Below are 19748 nucleotides of genomic sequence, written 5' to 3' on the forward strand. Positions count from 1 at the left end.
ATATAGTGAAAGCAGGGGTTATACTGTGGGGGAGGGACATACAAAGCAACAAAGAGATAATCTTATAAATGCATTAGAAACACATGTATGAAAGAAAAAACATTAAAATACATAGCTAAGGAGAACAATCTTTTTGACTTAAGATATATTTTGTGTCTTGCACTTACTATAAATCTATGGCCATAAATAGTTGTGTGTTTATGATCATTCTGTTTTTGGATATTACCTTCTGGAAATTGCCCAACATTTATAAACTTCTTAATTCACAGAAATGTCCATCATAGTTATTTATAACATAGAAACATAATGCTACTGACAATTTGATTGGTAACTTGTTGGAGATATCTACTTAATAAGATATTATAGTCATTTTTTTAAAAAAAAGCAGAAACAAGCAGGATACTGTAAATCCTAGCTATTAAGGATATTGAGATACAGAGACTCACAATTCAAAGCCAGTTTGGGCAGAAAAGTCCATGAGACTCCATCTCCAAAACGTCCAGCAAAAAAAGACCTGGAGGTACGGCTCAAGTGGTAAAGCACCAACCAATCTAGCAAGCAGAGCAACATCCTGAGGTCTACTCACAGTACTGCCAGAATAACTAAGTAACTAATAAATATGCATGCATATATACATATGTACATACACATTAATACTTTGATAAATTGCTAATGCAAATATGGGTTGGAAATTGCTATATATAGTGTGATTATAATGATCTAAGTAACACAGATACATAGAAAGATAACAACAATAAACATGCTAAAGTATTTAAATGAATACAAAAAATAATTCTACTTACCTCATTTTTCTTAGGCTTCATTAATGTAGTTGTCTCTTATTTTGTAATAAGATTAAAAGACAAAAATCACAGACAAAAAAAACAATCCTGGTAGTTGCAGGAGCAAATGTTGAGCTAAGGGTGAGCTAAGGATGATGGCAGTGGGGGGAAGGGAAGAATGCCACTGTGGGTGTGTCAGAGGAAACACTTGAGTGAATGGCTGCATGCAAACAGCCTTCTCCAGTGATTTCTTGTTATGTTTTGATGTTTGCTGGAACCTAAAAAAACAAACAAACCAACAAACTTGAAGGTGAAGAAGTTACTAGCAATTCTGAGTGCAGTCTTATTCCAAGATCCCTCCTCAATAGCTGAAACTGAAGATAACCCTACATCCCATAACTTCATGCTTCTTCTACCTCAATTAAGTTCTTGGTATGGCCCTCATGTTTGCATTTGTAAGTCTGAAAGCAAAGTTAGCTTATTTCTTTCGCTTTTTTCAGGATTGCATGCACAGAGGACACTTTTGTGTCTTAAGATGTTAGAAACCTTGACCTTAGCAAAAGATATTTTTCTAACCTAAGTTGAGAACTTTCCCCTTGTCACTTTGAGGAAGCACAGTACTCTGCAGCTTCTCTTCGGCTTTTTCAAATCGCGAGTATCATGATGCTTGTGCTTTGGGACCATTATTAAGTAAAGTTAGGACTGCTGCAACACCATGGCTCTGACACCAACACAGACAAGCTGAAAATCCAGATGGCTTCTTGGTGACCAGGTGTGGAAGGCATGTAGTGTGGACACACCAGACACTAGGAGAGATGAAACAGCGTGGTGTGAAATTTCTTCACACTATGCAAAATAGCCTGCAATTGAAAACTGATTGGGGCATTTTGAAAATTTGCATTGAATACTTTTGGATGAAACTGGACAGACGAAGCACAGAGAAGAGAGAACTATTGTACCGGATTTTGCCTGCCTGAATTTCTCCTCCCTAAAAGTTTATATCAGTATGTTTACTTAACACCTTGTGTTTTAGGGCTGGGGATTCAGTAGGTTGAATGATGTGGTGGCAGGCAGGCAGGCTGGAGCATTCAGGAATTCCACAAGCTCCATCTCATCCCACAGACTTACGTCTTGAGAGCAAAGTGTAACCCTCAGACCACAAGGAGAGACTGAAGCAACACTTGTAAGATCCGCATTCACCTCAGATTCAGATTCCATATCTCCAGAATGACACAAACTATTGCAAAGGTGGTTGGTTGGTTGGTTCCTTGTGGAGAATCAGGTGGTAGAATGAGAGCCTGACAGGTGTGATGGATCTATGTGGATCTCACCCTGAACAAACAAACAGAAAGGCCTGGGACTTTCAACATCTTGAGCCTACATGGTATGAGGCAGTGTACACCGGCCTGGTAGGTGACCAGAGGTCCTTGCCCTCCCAGGCATAACTCCTAAAGCAATAGAAGAAATTACAACTCAAACTGCACCACCACTCTGGCTCAAACAGAATGCTTTGATCACTGAAGCTCACTTGCTCCAAGCTAACCAGACAAACATTTTTTACATTGTACAGAACAGAAAAAAAATGATTGTCAGAGAGTGAAAAACCTGACACTGAGTGTGGGGATCATTCTCTATTCTACTCAGGCATTGCATTCTCACAAATGGATTTCTACAGAGCTGATTTTTTTGTTATTATTGTTTTTCACCTATTTCCGGTTATTTTTAGACAGTCCCCCCTCCTTTTCTTCCTTGTGGTTTGTGTTTTTGTTTTCAGCTCACTCCGAGAGGATGTTTAATATGGGAGCTGTCATTCCCCCAGTCTTTTCTCAATGCATATTGGCTAAATTGCTGCTTGACTTTCCCAGGGTGAGTGATTAAATTGGCTGCGCCTAGTTCTTTTCAACAAACACAATAAAATGGAATTGGTTGGAAGGATATCTCAAAGGCAAGGAAGTCATTTGTCTGTCTTCAACCTCTCCTTAGAAACCCTGTTCTGTCTCTTGTAATTATGCTTGAGCAGCCATCCAGCTTCCCAGCCATGTTCTAGAGATGAGGGCCTCCTTGTGGGCTTACAACAGACCTCCACCTGGTGGGGGCTTCCCTCTACCTCTCTAGGTTTCTGGAGTCTGCTTGTGGCAGTGATGGGCCATAACACTGTTCTGGAAGGGAACTCAGGCCCTGAGCATAAGCCAGTGACTTCATGTGCTCATTTATGAAGGCTCTATGTGGGCCTCAGCATCTCAACAATAGAATGTGTGCATCGGATGCTGTGGTTTTTACGATTCCCTCAACACTGAGATCTCATGCTTTTTGGCTTGTGATCCATGAGACAGGAGTTTCTTAAACTCTGCAGCTACAACAGAGAAAGGAGCCAGTATGGACAAGGAAAGAAAGGGGAAAGAGGGTTGTTTCCTCACCTTGCATCATCAGGAAGCTGAGCTCAAGGGGGCCATTTATTGAGGATGCAGCAGAAGGAAGTGAAGCCAAGATGGATGAAGAGCAAAAGGAGATAAGCAGGGGCAGGGCCTGGCCACCCAGAGCCCTTGAATACTGCCATTGTCCCCACTGAGCTGCCTAGGCAGAGAAGCCAAGAGTCATACACTTCCCTGTTCTGTCTACATGAAGGCAATCAGTCCCCAGCTCCATTGACTCCCTGTCTTGATTTGGGCTTGGGGTGCTGGGGATTACACTCAAGGATTTAAGCATGCTAAGCACACTCTACCACCAAGTACATTCTCGGCCAGTATCTCTTCTTTTCCTTTCTCATGATCAAAGGTCAGGTTAGCCAGAGCCAGTGGCTCATGCCTGTAATCCTAGCTACTCAGGAGGCTGAGATCTGAGGATCACGGTTCAAAGCCATTTTTCAAGGTTTTCAGCACAGGCAGAAAAGTCTCCATGAGACTCTTATCTCAAATTAACCACTCAAAAACCTAAAGTAGAGCTATAGTTTAAAGTGGTAGGATGCTAAACTTTGAGCAAAAGAGCTCAGGGACAGTACCCAGGCCCTGAATTCAAGCTCCATAATTGACTAAAAAAAAAACCCAAAACAATATTCAGGTTAGTCTTCCTCTCTCCTCTCCCTCCCTCTCTCCCTCTTTCTCTCTTGCTCAATAATATTGAGATGCTTCATTTTCTTTTACAAGTAGAAGGAACAACTTATAAATAATTTATATTAAGCAAACTATAATTATTCTGTTAGTTCTAACATGGCATTGGTTTTCCTAAACCAATCCAAGAAGACTTCTCGTTTTAAGACTGCATCTGATAGGAAGACGACATTATTGCTGGTGGGATGCCTGAAGCACATCCCTTCCTCTCTCACCTGTGGCTTCAGTGACTTTGGTTATGTTGGGGCACATTCTCCCAGGCAGGCACTGACTTCACACCAACCCTGACACTATTTAAACCTGACCAACATAATCAATCACCAACTCGTGATAGCACTTACCACTCTTCATCCTACTGCAAAAATTAGCCTGTGCCCTGGGACATTAAAATGTTGTTTGCTAATCTAAAATCCTCTTCATCACTCATAATCTCTAGCAGAGCCCCACACAGTGTAGTAGAAGGGAAGCCCTGCCTGCACATTCTCACCTGTGCTCTCCTCATTCATCTCTTAGTCCCCACAGACAGTTGGTAACTTTCTGCATGTGCACCCAAGTCCTTTCTCAGAGCCTGGTTTTTACCTGGAGTGCTTTATTTCCCTCCTCTCTCCATCCAGCATTTGAATGCATCCTTTAAGATCCCATCCCCGATGCAAACCTGAAACCAAGCATCTGTTACTCCATTTTCATACCTTTCCTCTTGAGTACATCTTAAAATAACTACTGCCCTTCTTGAGTTCTTGAAGCATGTTCACCAACTCATTGGAGTGCCTATAAATAATATAGATATTTCTTTCTCTCGAGCCAAACAGAAGGAGATATAAACACAAGGAGATGCTTTATTCATTTCAGTCTTTCCTACACAAGAAACCCTTAAGATGAATTATTTGCTTACTAAATGATAGGAGAAGTCCGCAAGATTATAGCTGCTCATCTTTTTATACAAGGAGAAAGGCCTTGGCACCTGAGGTCTACATACCCATGAGGGTGGGAATGTCACAAACTCGGCAGGACTCTTACTTTGTAAGACTCTTATTTTTCAGGACTCTTGTTTTGTAGACTATTCTCTGAGAGTGGGTCTGTGGCAGGTTCTTTTTGAAGCAGCCACAGAAGTCACTGCCACCTGTAACTGCTGACATTGTGGTAGTCCTGAAGTCCTGGGCAGTGACCACCAAAGCCAAAAATAAGCCAGTCATTGGGAGGGGCTCTGCCAAGACACAAGAACATTGCCCCCAGCTGAGCCTCATGCAAAGCCACTGCCTGTGGGGTGTGGTTATGGCAGAATAAAAGCAATATGCAGGCAGGACGGGAGAACCAGAGTTCAGAGGAATGAGGACAGGCTGCCTTAGCACAAACCAGTGGACTCTGGTTTTACATAGGGGACTCAGAAGGGGTCTACCTTCCATAAACTATGAGGGTCCAGGGAGAGATTTTCAGGGGAATGACATCATTTAAGATGCAATGTGAACTTCTGTCTAGTGTTTAGCTGTGCAGTTGAAGTGTATAGAGAGAAGAAACAACCTGGGAACATGAAAGAATATTCTAGGAATGGTGAGTCTGGAGCTTGGGTGGGTGGGTGAAGCTAGGACTGGAGAGAGAGGAAGTGTGCCCTGAAATGTAAAGGGCTAACAGCACGATAGCTATTCAGACTTTATTCTTCTCATGGAAATAAACCACGTAGGGAAAATGGGGTAACAGATGCTTGGTTTCAGGTTTGCAGTGGGTACCGGATCTCGAAGGATGTACAGGAAAATTGGAGTTGGAGGCAATGCATCATACTGGCTTTCTCAGGTCAATCCAAGAGATCAGGAAAGGCCTCTTGCACAGGCCTTGGTGGTTCACAGGCAACTAGAAAGGCAGCCATGCTCCCTGGGGACAGCTTGCACAGGGTCTGTTGATGATTTTGGAAATCCTGACATCAGTTAGTGGTCTTCCAGTTATGATTCTGTCAAAGAAAGGTTTCACAATTCAATATGGTTTCCACCATTATTTTACCTATCTAGTTAACAACCCGTTGAAATCAAATACGATAGTGTTGAAAGAAATCTGAAGCACAAATGCACAAACCCAGGGCTGGTGGCTCATGCCTATAATCCTAGCTACTCAGGTGGCTGAAATCTGAGGATATGGGTTTGAAGCCAGCCTGGGCAAGCAAACCTCAGAAACTCTTATCTTCAATTAACCAGCAAAACATCCAGAACTGAAGGTATGGCTCAAGTAATAGAGCACTAGCCCTGAGCAAAAAAGCTCAGGGACAGCCCCTAGGCCTTGAGTTCAAGCCCTAGGAGGAGAAAAATAAAGCACACATAACTTCAATGTGGAATTAATGAAATAAAGAAGGAAGGAATGACATGCCTATGCAGATTCTTTTGTGAAGACATCTGGGGTGTCTGGGAAGACCAGTGGACTCTGAGCAGTAGAATCTGAGCTGAGACCTCAAGCTGAGAGTGTTTGAACATGGTGAATGTATTTTGGGGAAGAGAAAAATGATGAGATTTGTGTGAGTAGCCAAAATAGCACCAACAAATAACTGTTGTTAATGTTGTTTTTTTTTAAGAATTCTCAGACTCCCTGTATTTCAATGGGTTGTTTCCATGGAAACAGAAATGGCATCCCATACCCTCTTTCAGGCTGTACCTGGATGGACTGCTCTGCCTGGCAGACAGTATGTATTATATTAGATAACCAGCTGGGTTTGTAATTAAAGACCTGAGTTCATACTAACATCCCAGTCAGCTTCAAGCCAAAAAGGGAAAGCAGCATTGCTGGCTGGGACTCTCAAAGACTAATTTACTCTTTTCCCTTTCTGTCTCCTTTCTCTTCTTTTCCTTTTCCTTAATTTTTAATTTTTGTTCTGATTTCTTTCTCCTCCCCTTCTTTGTTCCATGTTCCTGATGAATCCTTTTTATTAAATCATTATAGATATAACTCTGTACCAAATACCAGCTACCACATGTTCTTTATTTTAGTGTTTGTGTGTGTGTGTGTGTATGCGTGTGTGTGTGCGTGGACACATGTGTGTGCCAGTCCTGGGGCTCAAACTCAGGGCCTAGGCCCTGTCTCTGAGCTTCTTTTGCTCAAGGCTCACACTCTACCACTTGAGCCACAGAGCCACTTTTCTGAGTATGTGGTACTGAGGAATAGAACCTACAGCTTTTTCTGTGTATGTGGTACTGAAGAATAGAACCTAGAGCTTCATGCATGCTAAGCAAGCACTCTATCACTAAGTCGCATTCTCAGTCCTCTTTTATTTTTTAAAGCAATATAGAGTCTTTATATCATAATAATATGCCTGAAATATTTTATTTGGGTACCTTCTGGGTTTGTTCTTGATTCATTCTTCAAAGTATCTGTGATTCAGACCTCAGGGAAAACTTCAAACCTGGAGCCTAAATATTGAACAGTCCAAACACATATCACATACACTTAGGATTCAAGAAAAAAAGAACTTCTCACTTAATAAAAGCACATTTATTTGACCATGCTTGCCAGGCACAAAGCTCAAGATTCCACATAGAACACACTTCAAAGTTACCAATGATCCTTGTTCTTAAGCACAGTCGCTCTCTCTGGGTATCTCCAGTGCTCCAGGTCCCAGGTCTTGGCCATGCATTTATGACCCTGGCCTGTCTGTCAATACTTCATACCCCACTCCTTCTCCCAGACATTCTAGCTTTCCCAGTCTGGGGGCTATTCTCATCTCTGGATAGCATTTATTCTTTTTTAAAAAACATTTTCTTTTAACTTTATTTAGTTTTTGTTTATGTGGTACCAAGGAATCAAACCCAGGGTCTCATGCATGCCAGGCAAGCACTCTACCACTGAGCCACCTTCCCCCCACCCCCCCCCAGTATCTATTCTTATGTGTGTGCTGAAGTGTTTTGCAATGAGGACACTTTTTTTCCAAGATTTTAATCTCTGAACTTTTTATTTGTGCAGAATTATTTTTTGTAGTCGTAGGGCCTGAACTCTGGGTCTGGGCGCTGTCCCTCAGCTCTTCAGCTCAAGGCTAGCGCTCTACCACTTGAGCCACAGCGCCACCTTGGCTTTTTCTGCTTATGTGGTGGTAAGGACTCGAACCCAGGCCTCATGCATGCAAAGCAAGCACTCTACCACTGAGCCACCTTCCCAGCCCCTTGTGCAACCATTTTAATCTTCTACATTCTTTTTCCTTTCTTGGTGGATGCTCAACTCTTCCAGACCCACAAAGTAACAGATTAGAAAATCTTTAGTAGTCTAGGTTTAAGTAAATAAATTTGCTCTGGTGGAACTGATGTTGCTATGAATTGTTATAGAAAGAAACCACTATACAAAGATATCTGATCTGTAAGATGTATAGGACACCATTAAATGTGAGTGAGAATTGTTTCAGATTGCAATGTTTCAACTTCAGTACTTGGAATATAATTCTTTAAGGTAATATTAACAGAATAATGTCCATTTTTTCTTATGCATCAGAGCAGAAGCTTTTGTATTTTGTCTATGTGTGTGTGTGGGGGGGGTGTATATTTGTGTCCTAGGGCTTAAACTCAGGACCTGGGCACTGTCCCTGAGCTCTTTTCCTCAAGGCTAGTGCTCTGCCACTTGAGCTACAGTTCCTCTTCTGGCTTTTGGGTGTTAATGTGAGCTAAAGAGTCTCACAGACTTTTCTTCCTGGGCTGGCTTTGAACTGAGATCCTTAGATCTCAGCCTCCTGAGTAGCTAGGATTATAGGTGTGAGCCACTGGCTTACCTGAAGAGGCCTTTGTTAAATTAGCATGCATTGGTAGTACACAAGGTCTTCACTTCCATATATACAGATAATGTACTTGGCTTGCATTCACCCTCTCTATTGCTCTTTTCTTAAATCCTGGTTTTATTTTTTACTTACAGTTATTATTGGGTTTCCTCATCTATTCCCATAGGTGCATATGATATACTGAGATCATATCACCCCCATCTTTACCCTCACCACCCTCTTCTTTCTCCATTCTCTCCTCCTAGTGCCCCCACCAGAAATCCCCCTTTCACATTCATGTCCTATTTGTTTTCTAGGCCTAAATTCCACAGATGAAGTAAGACATGAACTATTTCTCTTTCTGAGCTTGGCTTTTCAAATGGGGGGGTCTCATATATATGTTATACTTTACATATTTTTTCCCCTGGTGCCAGACTCAGATCAAGATCCTTCTGCTTACAACCTATCCCATAGCTGGGATTATGGCTATGCACAGCATGGTTTATTAACTGAGATGAGGTCCTGTTAACTTCCTTTCTAGACTGGCCTCAAACTGCAATCCTCCCAACCTCCACCACCTATATTCTGGATTAAAGGTAAATCACTGTACCTAGACATAGATAGTTCCTTGGATCTGGTTTTAAGATAATTACCACTATAACACAGAATATCCTAGACATGCAAGACTATTCATCTTTATCTTAAAAGAAGTGAGAAGCCATTGAAAGAATTTAAACGTAAAAAAAAGGAATTTAAACGTGACATGACTTATTTAGTGAAATTTAAAGGATTTGGTGCCTTAAATCATAAATTAGAATGTGGGATGAGAATCAGGGGGATTGAGTACTTTGGAGGAAAAATGACAGTTGCTTTGTTATGGAATTGCCAGGCATCTAGAAGCAAAACGTGGAAATGTGGAGCCATGTCACCTTTCCAATGAGGAGAACTTAGCCAAAGCCTCGCTGGATGACAACGGACCCATGATAAGGAAGCCAGCTAAACCCTTATTTTGCTTGCCTACTGATTTGACTTAACTGAGTTTTTTGTCAAGTTAATTGGCACAAGTTAGTTACTGGTGGCTCACACCTGTAATCCTGCTCCTCAGGAGGCGGAATCTGAGGATCACAGTTCAAAGCCAACCTGGGTAGGCAAGGCTGTGAGACTCTTATCTCCAATTAATGACTAAAAAGCCAAAAGTGGAGCTGTGGCTGAAGGGGTAGAGCACTAGCCTTGAGCAAAAAACCTCAGGCCCCAAGTTCAAGCCCCAGGACAGGTTAAAGAAAAAGGGTTACCAGCTATGATGGTTTGGTTCAAAACGACACCAAAGTGTGGGTCCTCAACATGAAATACAACTCCCATAATGAAATATTAGACACCAATGATGGTACTTTTAGGTGGGATCGTCCACAGGTGATGAGGATTAGCTGACATCATTAAGGTAGCACCCCTGTGGCCCAATCACAGAGGCTTCTATTGAAAGAAGGCAGGACCAGAGGAGATGCAGACACAGGACCGCTGCACATTTCTGCTACCCTTTCCGCAAGGAGGTTATCACCAAGGTGGCCCTTGGCCTTACAGAACTGTGAGCCAAAATTAATTGCTTTTCTTTATCAAGTCACCAGTCTGAGGGGTTGTGTGTTAGCAATCTAACATGGACTACTTATCATGATGGCTTACTCCATTCTCAGTCTCTGATGGACACACAGGTGAAGTCATTTTTTAAGGCACATAAAGTTTATGTCGTGACCAAAGACAAATCCCACAGCCTTTCAGCGCCCAGTAGGAACTCTGCACAAGGCTCTGGGGGGCTGGCGGGGCACACACCTGCCTTTTGTCTTTCAGGCGACATCTGGAAGATGGCTGAGCACAATACTTCTGGGAATTCCTCCTGCGATCCTCTTCTGACGCCCCATCTCACCAGACTCTACTCTGTCGTGCTCCTGGGGGGCCTGACAGGTATCATAGCTATCTTGTTCTGGCTGGTGAAGATGAACTCCCGCTCAGTGACCACCACGGCCGTGGTTAACCTGGTGGTGGTCCATGGAGTCTTCCTGCTGACCGTGCCGTTCCGCCTGGCCTACCTCATCCAGGGCACCTGGGCATTCGGTCTGCCCTTCTGCAAATTCGTGAGTGCCATGCTGCACGTGCATATGTACCTCACCTTCCTCTTCTACCTGGTCATCCTGGTCATCAGGTACCTCACCTTCTTCAAGGGCAAGGACAAGGTGGAATTCTACCGCAAGTTGCACGCTGTGGCTGCCAGCGCAGCCCTGTGGATCTTGGTCATCGTGATTGTGGTACCTGTGGTAGTTTCTCAGTATGGGAATCGAGAAGAGTATGACGAACACCACTGTTTCAGATTCCATAAGGAGCTTTCCCGTGACTATGTGCAGATTCTCAACTATCTGATAGTCGTGTTTGTCATCGCCACAGCAGCCCTTCTCCTGGGATTCCAAGTCTTCCTCACCGTCTCCATGGCCAGGAGGCTCCGCCACTCTTTACTGTCCCACCAGGAGTTCTGGGCTCAACTGAAAAGCCTAGTTTTCATAGCTATCATCCTGGTTTGTTTTCTGCCCTACCAGATCTTCCGGATCTATTACCTGTATGTGGTCGGCCACTCCAAGGGCTGTAACCACAGCTTTGCCTTTTACAATGAAATCTTCTTGAGTGTGACAGCAATCAGCTGCTGTGACCTGCTGCTCTTTGTTTTAGGGGGGAGCCGGTGGTTTAAACAGAGGATCACTGACCTGTGGAACTGCCTTCTGTGCTGTTAGCCAACACCAGAGTATTCACTTCTTTATAGGCAGGGCCGGGAGGAAGGCTGGATCAAAACCTTGCTCGATTCAGCAAGACTAAAGGATTATAAAATATCAGAGCACTTGTCCCTGCTCATACTTGGTCCCTGTGGTCTCTGAAGGAGAAGACCCAGGAAGCTACAGTTGTACAGTGCTGGCCAGGTCACAATGTCTACATGTCCCATCCAGGCAACATGGTCCAACAGGTGCTAGAGATTCATTAAGACTTTTTTTAATTTTGAGGTTTAAAACATGATCTGTTTTTGGTGGTGGAGGGATGTTCAACTACTTTTTTTTTAACTTCACTTTGATTAGGTCAATCCTAATCAGAAGCTAGCTCCAAAGACACAAAACCACACTTGGATAACCAGACAAGAAAGTCCATTCTGTTCACGGCATGGCAAAACGCAGACAAGGAGATGAATAGAACAAAACATTTATAGATTATCTTAATTTATCCAGATCAAAGAGAAGTCAGGACTAACACAGGTTTTCTTGATTTGTGTTTAGAAAGATTGAGTTTGACATGGGGAAATAACTGCTCAAAATCAGCAATTTTGTTTTATTTTTCAAAAAGTTCTAAATATGCTGAACACATCTAAATAGTGGTAAAACTACCCACAGAACATTCTGGCTGAGCACCGGTGCCTCACGCCTGTAATCCTAGCTACTCAGAAGGCTAAGATCTCAGATCTTGGATCAAAGCCAGCCCCATCAGGAAACTCCATGAGATTCTTATCTCCAAGAAACCACTAGAAAACGGGAAGTGGTGCTGTGGCTCAAGTGGTAGAGCGCTAGCCTTTAGCTGAAGAGCTGAAGGACAGTGCCCAGGCCCAGAGTTCAAGCTCTACAACCAACCAACCAACAAACAAACAAAATTCTGGACCAGTGGGCTGCTGACGGTCAAATGAATTCCTAAGGGAGATAATCTCTCCCTTCCCCACCTTTTCTTTGTGTGTGTGTGTGTGTGTGTGTGTGTGTGTGTGTGTGTGTGTACACGCACATGTGTGTGTTTGATTTCTGGTCAACTTTGGCCACAGTTTAGTAGAAGGGTTTTTTTGGGGGTAGGGGTGCGGAGGGGTCATGAAGTTATACTAAAATCTTTAGAGTTCAGTCACTCTTAAGGTTATATAGCTTTTTGTTTGCTTGCTTTTGTTTTTGTGTTGGTCATAGGGCTTGAACTCAGGGCCTGGGTGTGCTATCCCTGAGCTTTTTTTCCTCAAGGCTAGTGTTCTACCACTTGAGCCATAGCTATACATCTGGTTTTTTGGTAGTTAATTGAAGGTAAGAGTCTCACAGACTTTTCTGTCCAGGCTGGCTTTGAACTGTAATCCTCAGATGTCAGCCTCTTGAGTAGCTAGAATTACAGGTGTGAGCCACCAGTACCCAGTTAAACTACGTGTTCTTATATAAATGAAAACTACGTTATTAAAAAAGAAAAGAAAAAGTTTTCAGAAACACTTGGAATAACCATTGTTTTAGACTCTATGAAATTATCCTGCTCTTAGAAGTTTTCTGAATATTTGAAGAATGGATGAATAAATGTACTTCAAAGTAATAAAAAAATTGTAGCCTTTAAAAATATTGAATCATGTGAGTTTTCTTACCACAATCTGAGTAATATGTTGTAAGTTGATTCATAACTTTCAACATATGCCCCATTGAACTATATTAAATGATTATTTTTAGAGCTTCTATAAACATTTGTTTGTTCCTTTGTTTTCTTTTCCTCCTACTCATATAATACTCCCCAGCCCTCACGGTTTCATTAACTTGAAAGTTCCCAAGGAGCTATTCCACTCTCATACTTAATGCTTCAGAAAACCTCAAGTGATTCATGGTATGAATAGAAGAACAAGCACATTAAGAGACCTTTCTTGTCCCAGAAAAGTACCTTTTTCCTTCTCATCTCCATCTCCTTCTCCCTCTCCCTTTCTCTTTCCAGTCTCCCTCTTTTCTTTCTTACTCACTTTTGTTTTTGTTCTCAGGAAGATATCATCTTAAATATCAAAAATAAAGCCAGGTTCCACTGGCTCACACCTGTAATCCTAGCTACTCAAGAGGCTGAGATCTGAGGATCACAGTTCGAAGCCACTCCAGGAAGGAAAGTCTGTAAGGCTCTTATCTCCAATTAAGCACCAAAAAAGTCAGAATTGGAGCTATGACTCAAGTGGAAACATTCTAGCCTTGAGCAAGAAAGCTCAGAGACAGTGCCTAAGCCCTGTGTTCAAACCCCAGGACCAGCACACAAATACACAAACACACACACACACACACACACACACACAAGAATAGATGCCAAAAATCCACACATCCTTTCTTCAAGTCTCTCCACCTTCTGTCAGACCTGCAGTCTTCAGTTCATGAGGATCCAATGCTACAGGCCAGCTCTCAACTGATGCTCAATTCAACAGTCCATTGGGCTGTCATGTTCTTTGATTGCTCAATTGCCTTGCAGAATTTCAGTAACAGCAGTGCACATGTGCATTGCAATGACCACGTTACTGAGCTGAGCAGTGACGCAAACCTGACCAAGGCACTGGGTTTTGTTAGGTGTATTTGCCCCAGTTAAGATGCTTTACAATTAGGAGATCTGATAGATGTAGTGGGAACTCAGGCCTGCAAACACTAAGCAGAGAGAGAAAGTTCATAAAGGAAAAGGAACTGGGAGATGTGAAAGGAATGCTATTTTCCCAGTAAGACCTCACACCTGAACACATCCTAGTCAAGGATTTGAATTGTAAAGACAAAGAACAAATGTCATTAAAGCTAAGCAAGAGAAGGCCTTACTAGTAAGCTATCAAACAATTAGGTAGCTGTTAAGTATTTTCTCTCACAGTATAAAGGCTGGAAGCTGAGGAACTTGGGGTGTTGGGGAGATGAATACCTATTGGGTTTTGTTGATCATATCATGGCTGTACACTCTGGGAGCAAGCAAATAGTTATGTGTGCTCCTTGTGAACGAAGGGGATTCGGGGGCATTTCCCCCCGGGAGATTGTGGATGATCACCTGGCAATCAGGGTTTCTCCAACATCATGATTTTCCCCCAGGAGGACAGTAACTCTCCTTCACCTTGAGACCCTGTCATCACTTTCCCAAAGTTGCTTGAAAATCCCTGAAGGGATTCCTTTCTTCCCACCGAGTCTGTTTCTTCTGTGGTTCCTTCTGTGGTTCTTGCAGGAGAAAGGCCTTTTCCAGATTCCAGCTGCTTGGACTCATGTCTGTGCCCATCACCTTTGTGATATTAAAGAAGTTAATGTTTCCTTGGTCATTTCAGTTGGAATTGGTTTTGTATGCTCTTCCCCTTTGAACCACCTTTAACATTTTGCCTTGCATTTAAATTTTATCTTCATGTTTAGTTTCAGAGCATTATATCCTAAAATGTTCTACCATTGTAGAAAACTTCCCTTTCATTGTCTTCATTTTTATCACAACCCACGGACCTATAAAATCACCTTGAACCTCTTTATAGGAAACACGTACTTTGAATTTTATGAATGGTTCAGAATTGGCTGACACACTTCACAGGGTTTTTTTTCCCTTGTATTATTCAAAAAAACATTTTCCCAAGGTGCTTTGTTTACCATTAGAATAGTTCTTGTGGACTTGGTCCCACGTTTTCTTTTGCTCCTGTTTACGTGTTTCTTGGTGATAAGAAATCAACCAGACCTTAACAGTCCCTTCAACTTCAACGGAGGTAGTGACTTCCTTTCAACAACTGCTTGTCAAGGTCATTTCTGGTGCCCGTAACTAGCCTAGAGGCAGGACAAAGGCTACAGGGATTTTAGAAAACTCTCCCAGACTCACAGATTCTTACTTATGATTACTAAGGCCACTGTGCAGATGCCAGCTCTGTGTGCCCAGACTAACTCTGGGTGAAGCTCTATCCTTGCAGCCAGCCCTCCTCCACCCAGGAACAATGAACTTCTATATAACCTATTAGTCTTAAATGGGAGGTGATGGAGACAATGAGAAATGCAAGGGAGAGAGTCTTTTCTGAAGTTAAATATATCCACTGTTACATCACAAAATACAATTTCATAATCTACCTGTATGGTATTACAACCCAATGGAAATATCAAAAACACAAATTATAAGAATATGTTTATATGACTTACAGGATGTTGGTTGTGGTTCTAGCAGCACAGAGATAATTTTCTTGGCAATATCAGTCAATTTCCAGTCTTTGGCCTTGGGTTCCCCTTTGGCTCAGTTTTGTGTATCATAGAGATACGGAATCTTGTGACTGCTGTTGCTATGACAACAATTTAAGATTGAAGTTCAGGGTAGACATCCAAGAAGTGAATACACATAGAATGGAAAGAACTTAATTGGGACATATTAAATTTTTAAATTAATTCTTTAATGCATAGTAGAAGGTTAAAATGCTGAATTTGTTTTTTTAAGTATAAGTTGATTGTTATGATTAGAGTGCTGTTCAGGGTGGTTACCATTCCATAAGTCAGGTAATAAGTACATTTCTTTTTGAGGACAATGTTACCCTTCACTATGCTTTCCCCCAGTTTACCCCTCCTGTCCCTGGACACAAGGTGCATAGTTCATTTTAAAATGCTACATTTGCAAAAGGGTAGTTTGGCCTAGAATATTTGAATTTTCTTTAAAATATCCAATAGGGTGAAAATGTGCACATGATATATCGTGTTAGAGATAAGAAGGGCAGAGAAAATTCTGTCTACCCTACTGAGGAAACACAGTTACTAAAAAAAAAAAATGAGGTTCACATATTCAGTTTCGACTCACTGAGCTCAGTGAAGAGGATCAACTATAGTGCATGATATAAATGGACTTTCTCTACTGTGATGCTTTGTAACCACAAAACTTTTTAAGATTCTGAAATGTCAGACCCAGCTCTAAATGATCATTTAGCTCAAAATGATAAACCCACAAAGTTGTGACAGTTTCACGAATGCCTCCATTATTTTAGGTCCTATCCCTTCTCCTCAATGCAAGACTTTGCCCTTGCAACTGCAGCTTCGAACTCCCATCCCACTGTTTTCTGTCCTGAGAACACCCACATCTGCAGAAAAGACACTGACCTAATGAAACAAGACCTTCCCCCAGATTTGCACCCGTGTCTCCAGTCAAAGCCAGATCCTGACTTCACTTCCTTCTACGGTTCATATCAAGAAATAGTAGTGAAAAGCATTGCCTACATTCTCTGCAGCCCCTTTATTATCTTTGCCCAGTTCCACAGTTTCGCGGATATGCTTACCACCACACCCATCCTGCCAAGGTCATTAACTGTCTTTGTTTACAAGTGCAGTGGTTAATAATAAGTCTTCATCTAAATCTCCAGGAAAAGCATGATACAGTTGAGCAATCTCTTTTGATTGAAACAACTTCATTTAGGTGTTGGAAAGCTTCCTGTTCTTAGTTTTTTTTTCCCCCTCTATCTCTTGAGTTATTCCATTTCATTTTTTTGTCACTCATTCTCCTCTCTTCAGTCTCTAAATATTGGGGTGCCACAGGATTCAGTATTCCGGAACTTTCTGCCTCTCTCTCTACAGCCTTTCTGAAAAGATTTCAGACAGTCTTGTGACTTTCAATATCATCTATAGTGAATGATGGAAAAGAAGGCATTGATCAATATGTGTTGTCATATAATGACATGTTGAATTGAAACCCCTTTGTACCACATCTTAAGGATATATATGTCACCTATAAGCTGAATTTTACAATGTATATCTCTTGCCTTTTCCGCTCTCCTGGACTCCAGCCATGAATACAGAACAAGCAATTTAACTTAACCAGAGCAGAACACTTGATTTCCTCCCTTAAGTGACTAACCTTCCTCATCTCAGCAAATGGTACTACTTCTTACCCATTTAATCAGACCAAATACCCAGAAATTATTCTCAATGCTCTTTGTATCCATCAAGGTCCAATCAGGAGACAGAAACCAAATGGTAATTTAAACAGGGAAACCTTAACATAATGAGTCATTAGCTATAAAAGCAGATTGGAGTAATTAGGAATTAACCACTAAGAGGTAAAGAGAACTGAAGAACACAGGAATGGTGTGTGGCTGGGAACAGAAACAAGCAGTAGAGAGATGAATACGTTCCAAGTACTTCATATGGATGTATGGAAATATCAGGATAAACCTTCACTTTGTACTGGTAATATTAAACAACAACAACAAATACATACCTGTAATCCTAGCTCCTCAGGAGGCTGAGATCTGAGGATCCTGTTTCAAAACCAGCCCAGACAGACAAATCCAAGAGACTCTTAAGCCCAATTAACCAGCAAAAAAAAAAATTGGAAGTGAAGCTGCAGCTCAGGTGTTAGATTACCAGCCTTGAGCAAAACAGTTGAGCAAGAGCACAAGATCCTGGGTTCAAGCACCATTACTAGTACATACACACACATGCGCACACACACACACACACACACACACACACACACACACACCTTCCAATCTTAGGCAGAGAATGTGGAAAGGAAATACATTTGGATTATGGAGCCCCCTGAGCTCAGGAGCACACAAACCTACAAGGTTCAAAATTCAGACCTTGCTGGAAAGTGGTACTACTCTCAGGATAAAGGAAAAGTTCACAAAGCTGGTCCCCAAAGACAATCTATGCTGGGAATTTATCAAAGAGTAGGGATTCCTAAAGTGGGGATCTTTAAGGAGTAGGGTCCCTAAGGAATGGGGTCCTTAGGACCCTCCCTCTAAAGGGCTGTAGCTGTTGCCCCCACCCAGGAGGATGGATACTCCTGATTGGGAACATGCAGATCAGGGACCAGCTGCCGAGTGAGGGACCTGTTTTTCCTGTGTCTCTTCAGCACAGGCTCAGGACAAGCACAGTCCTGTACCTGGCCTCTTGACCAAGGAGATGTTCCAGTTCTGCAGCAGGGCAAAGAGAGGGCAGACCTGGATCTAAAGGCAACATGGCCCCAGACAGCCTCTCTCCTTCACACTCCTATGCACTCTATGGCCCTGCACTGATGACCCTGCCTTGGAATACAACGCTTATCTGACCACTTCACAGAGCCATATACTGCTGGGGTTGGGGACTTAGAACGGCCATTCTCAGCCTCCTTCAACTTCTATTACACCACCACCAGTTTTACACACACACACACACACACACACACACACACAAGCCCCCCTTTAAAGGCATAGATTAGATTTTGTTAGAATCCACCCCAAATTTCCCACTACCTTTTCATTCCACTCAGCTTAAAATGTAAGCTCCAGAACTGGGCCCTGCTTCCATTCCGCTAAATTTCTTCCCTTTCTATTGTGTTGTTGTTGTTGTTGGCCTCTGAAACTTTGCATATGCTGTTCATGTGGCTGAGAGCATAACCCCAGGTTCTTCTAGATCACCACATCTGCTCCAACAGCATCTCAGCAGAGAGAGGCTGACTGTTGAAAGGTGTAGATCTGCATTCTCTACCTTTCAGATGACTTTATATTTCATCAAATGTTAGCATCACCTACATATTCTTATTGATTCCTGCTTTTTATTAACCTTTTAACTACAATTTAGAGTGGCTGAAGGAAGGTATATTTTTAGGCCTTATTTGTTATTACAAGCTAGGGTTGTATTGCATTCAATACATATATGTTAGAACAAATGGGTGAAGAAATGAATTCTTACTTTAACTGACAGACTCTGGTGCACCCTTGATCAGACTTTATTAGTACATGAAGTATAAGTATGTTTCTGAATTACTCAGAACCTCAAATTCCTCTGGTCTGCAACAGTATTTTAAAACATTCGACCTTCCGAGGAGTACTGTGGGAATTTATTGAATCAAATGATAATTCCTCCAAAATCCAGCCGAAAAACTTGTTACCAAGCAAAGCCAGCTCTTGATAGAATCCAAGGACAGTCTGAAAAAGAGAAACCAAGGTACAGGGTTTATAGAGTCTTCATGGCTGGGCTGGGTGATTATAAAAAGTGGCTGTGGATAGAAACTTTGCTTTGGTGTTTACAGTAAGACAGGAGTGTACAAGTGTGCCTAATTGACAGCACTGCTAGCTTTATTAGGTAAATGACTGCTATATGGCTGGAGTTGAATAGAGTCAGTTCTTCATATCTGAAGTTCTGGAATTAATCAACTGCAAATTGAAACTACTGAGAGGGGAAATGATGTTTATAGCAGAACATGTGCAAACTATTTTTTATTGTCATGGTTTCTTAAACAATACAATATAAACACTATTTACATAGCATTATTCCATTTAGTCTCCAAAAAAATCCCCTGTAGGGCAACTATAGCCATAATAGTCAATGTATATATGAGAAAAATGTAACTAGGTAAATGGAGGGATAAGTAGGTTTGGGAGAGATGAGGGAAATGCTGAAAGGGTGATAT

At 42.0% G+C, this 19748-nt stretch overlaps 1 protein-coding gene and 1 long non-coding RNA gene across 2 annotated transcripts in view; one reads left to right on the forward strand and one right to left on the reverse strand.

Moving 5' to 3' along the window:
• The window catches only part of LOC106000822, a 3108-nt gene extending 2086 nt beyond the window's left edge, over positions 1-1022 (reverse strand). The window contains exon 1 of the long non-coding RNA XR_001175811.1: positions 804-1022. This is a non-coding gene — a long non-coding RNA (uncharacterized LOC106000822). The remainder of the gene's footprint in view (positions 1-803) is intronic.
• Positions 1-12075, forward strand: part of LOC106000821 (probable G-protein coupled receptor 141) — a 35919-nt gene extending 23844 nt beyond the window's left edge. Inside the window, exon 3 of the mRNA XM_013036059.1 lies at positions 10446-12075. Coding sequence (XP_012891513.1) covers positions 10460-11377 — 918 coding nt within the window. The 5' untranslated portion in view covers positions 10446-10459 and the 3' untranslated portion in view covers positions 11378-12075. The remainder of the gene's footprint in view (positions 1-10445) is intronic.
• Positions 12076-19748: the final 7673 nt, after the last annotated feature.

This window comes from Dipodomys ordii, unplaced genomic scaffold, assembly GCF_000151885.1.
Source record: "Dipodomys ordii isolate 6190 unplaced genomic scaffold, Dord_2.0 Scaffold245, whole genome shotgun sequence".
NCBI lineage: Eukaryota > Metazoa > Chordata > Mammalia > Rodentia > Heteromyidae > Dipodomys > Dipodomys ordii.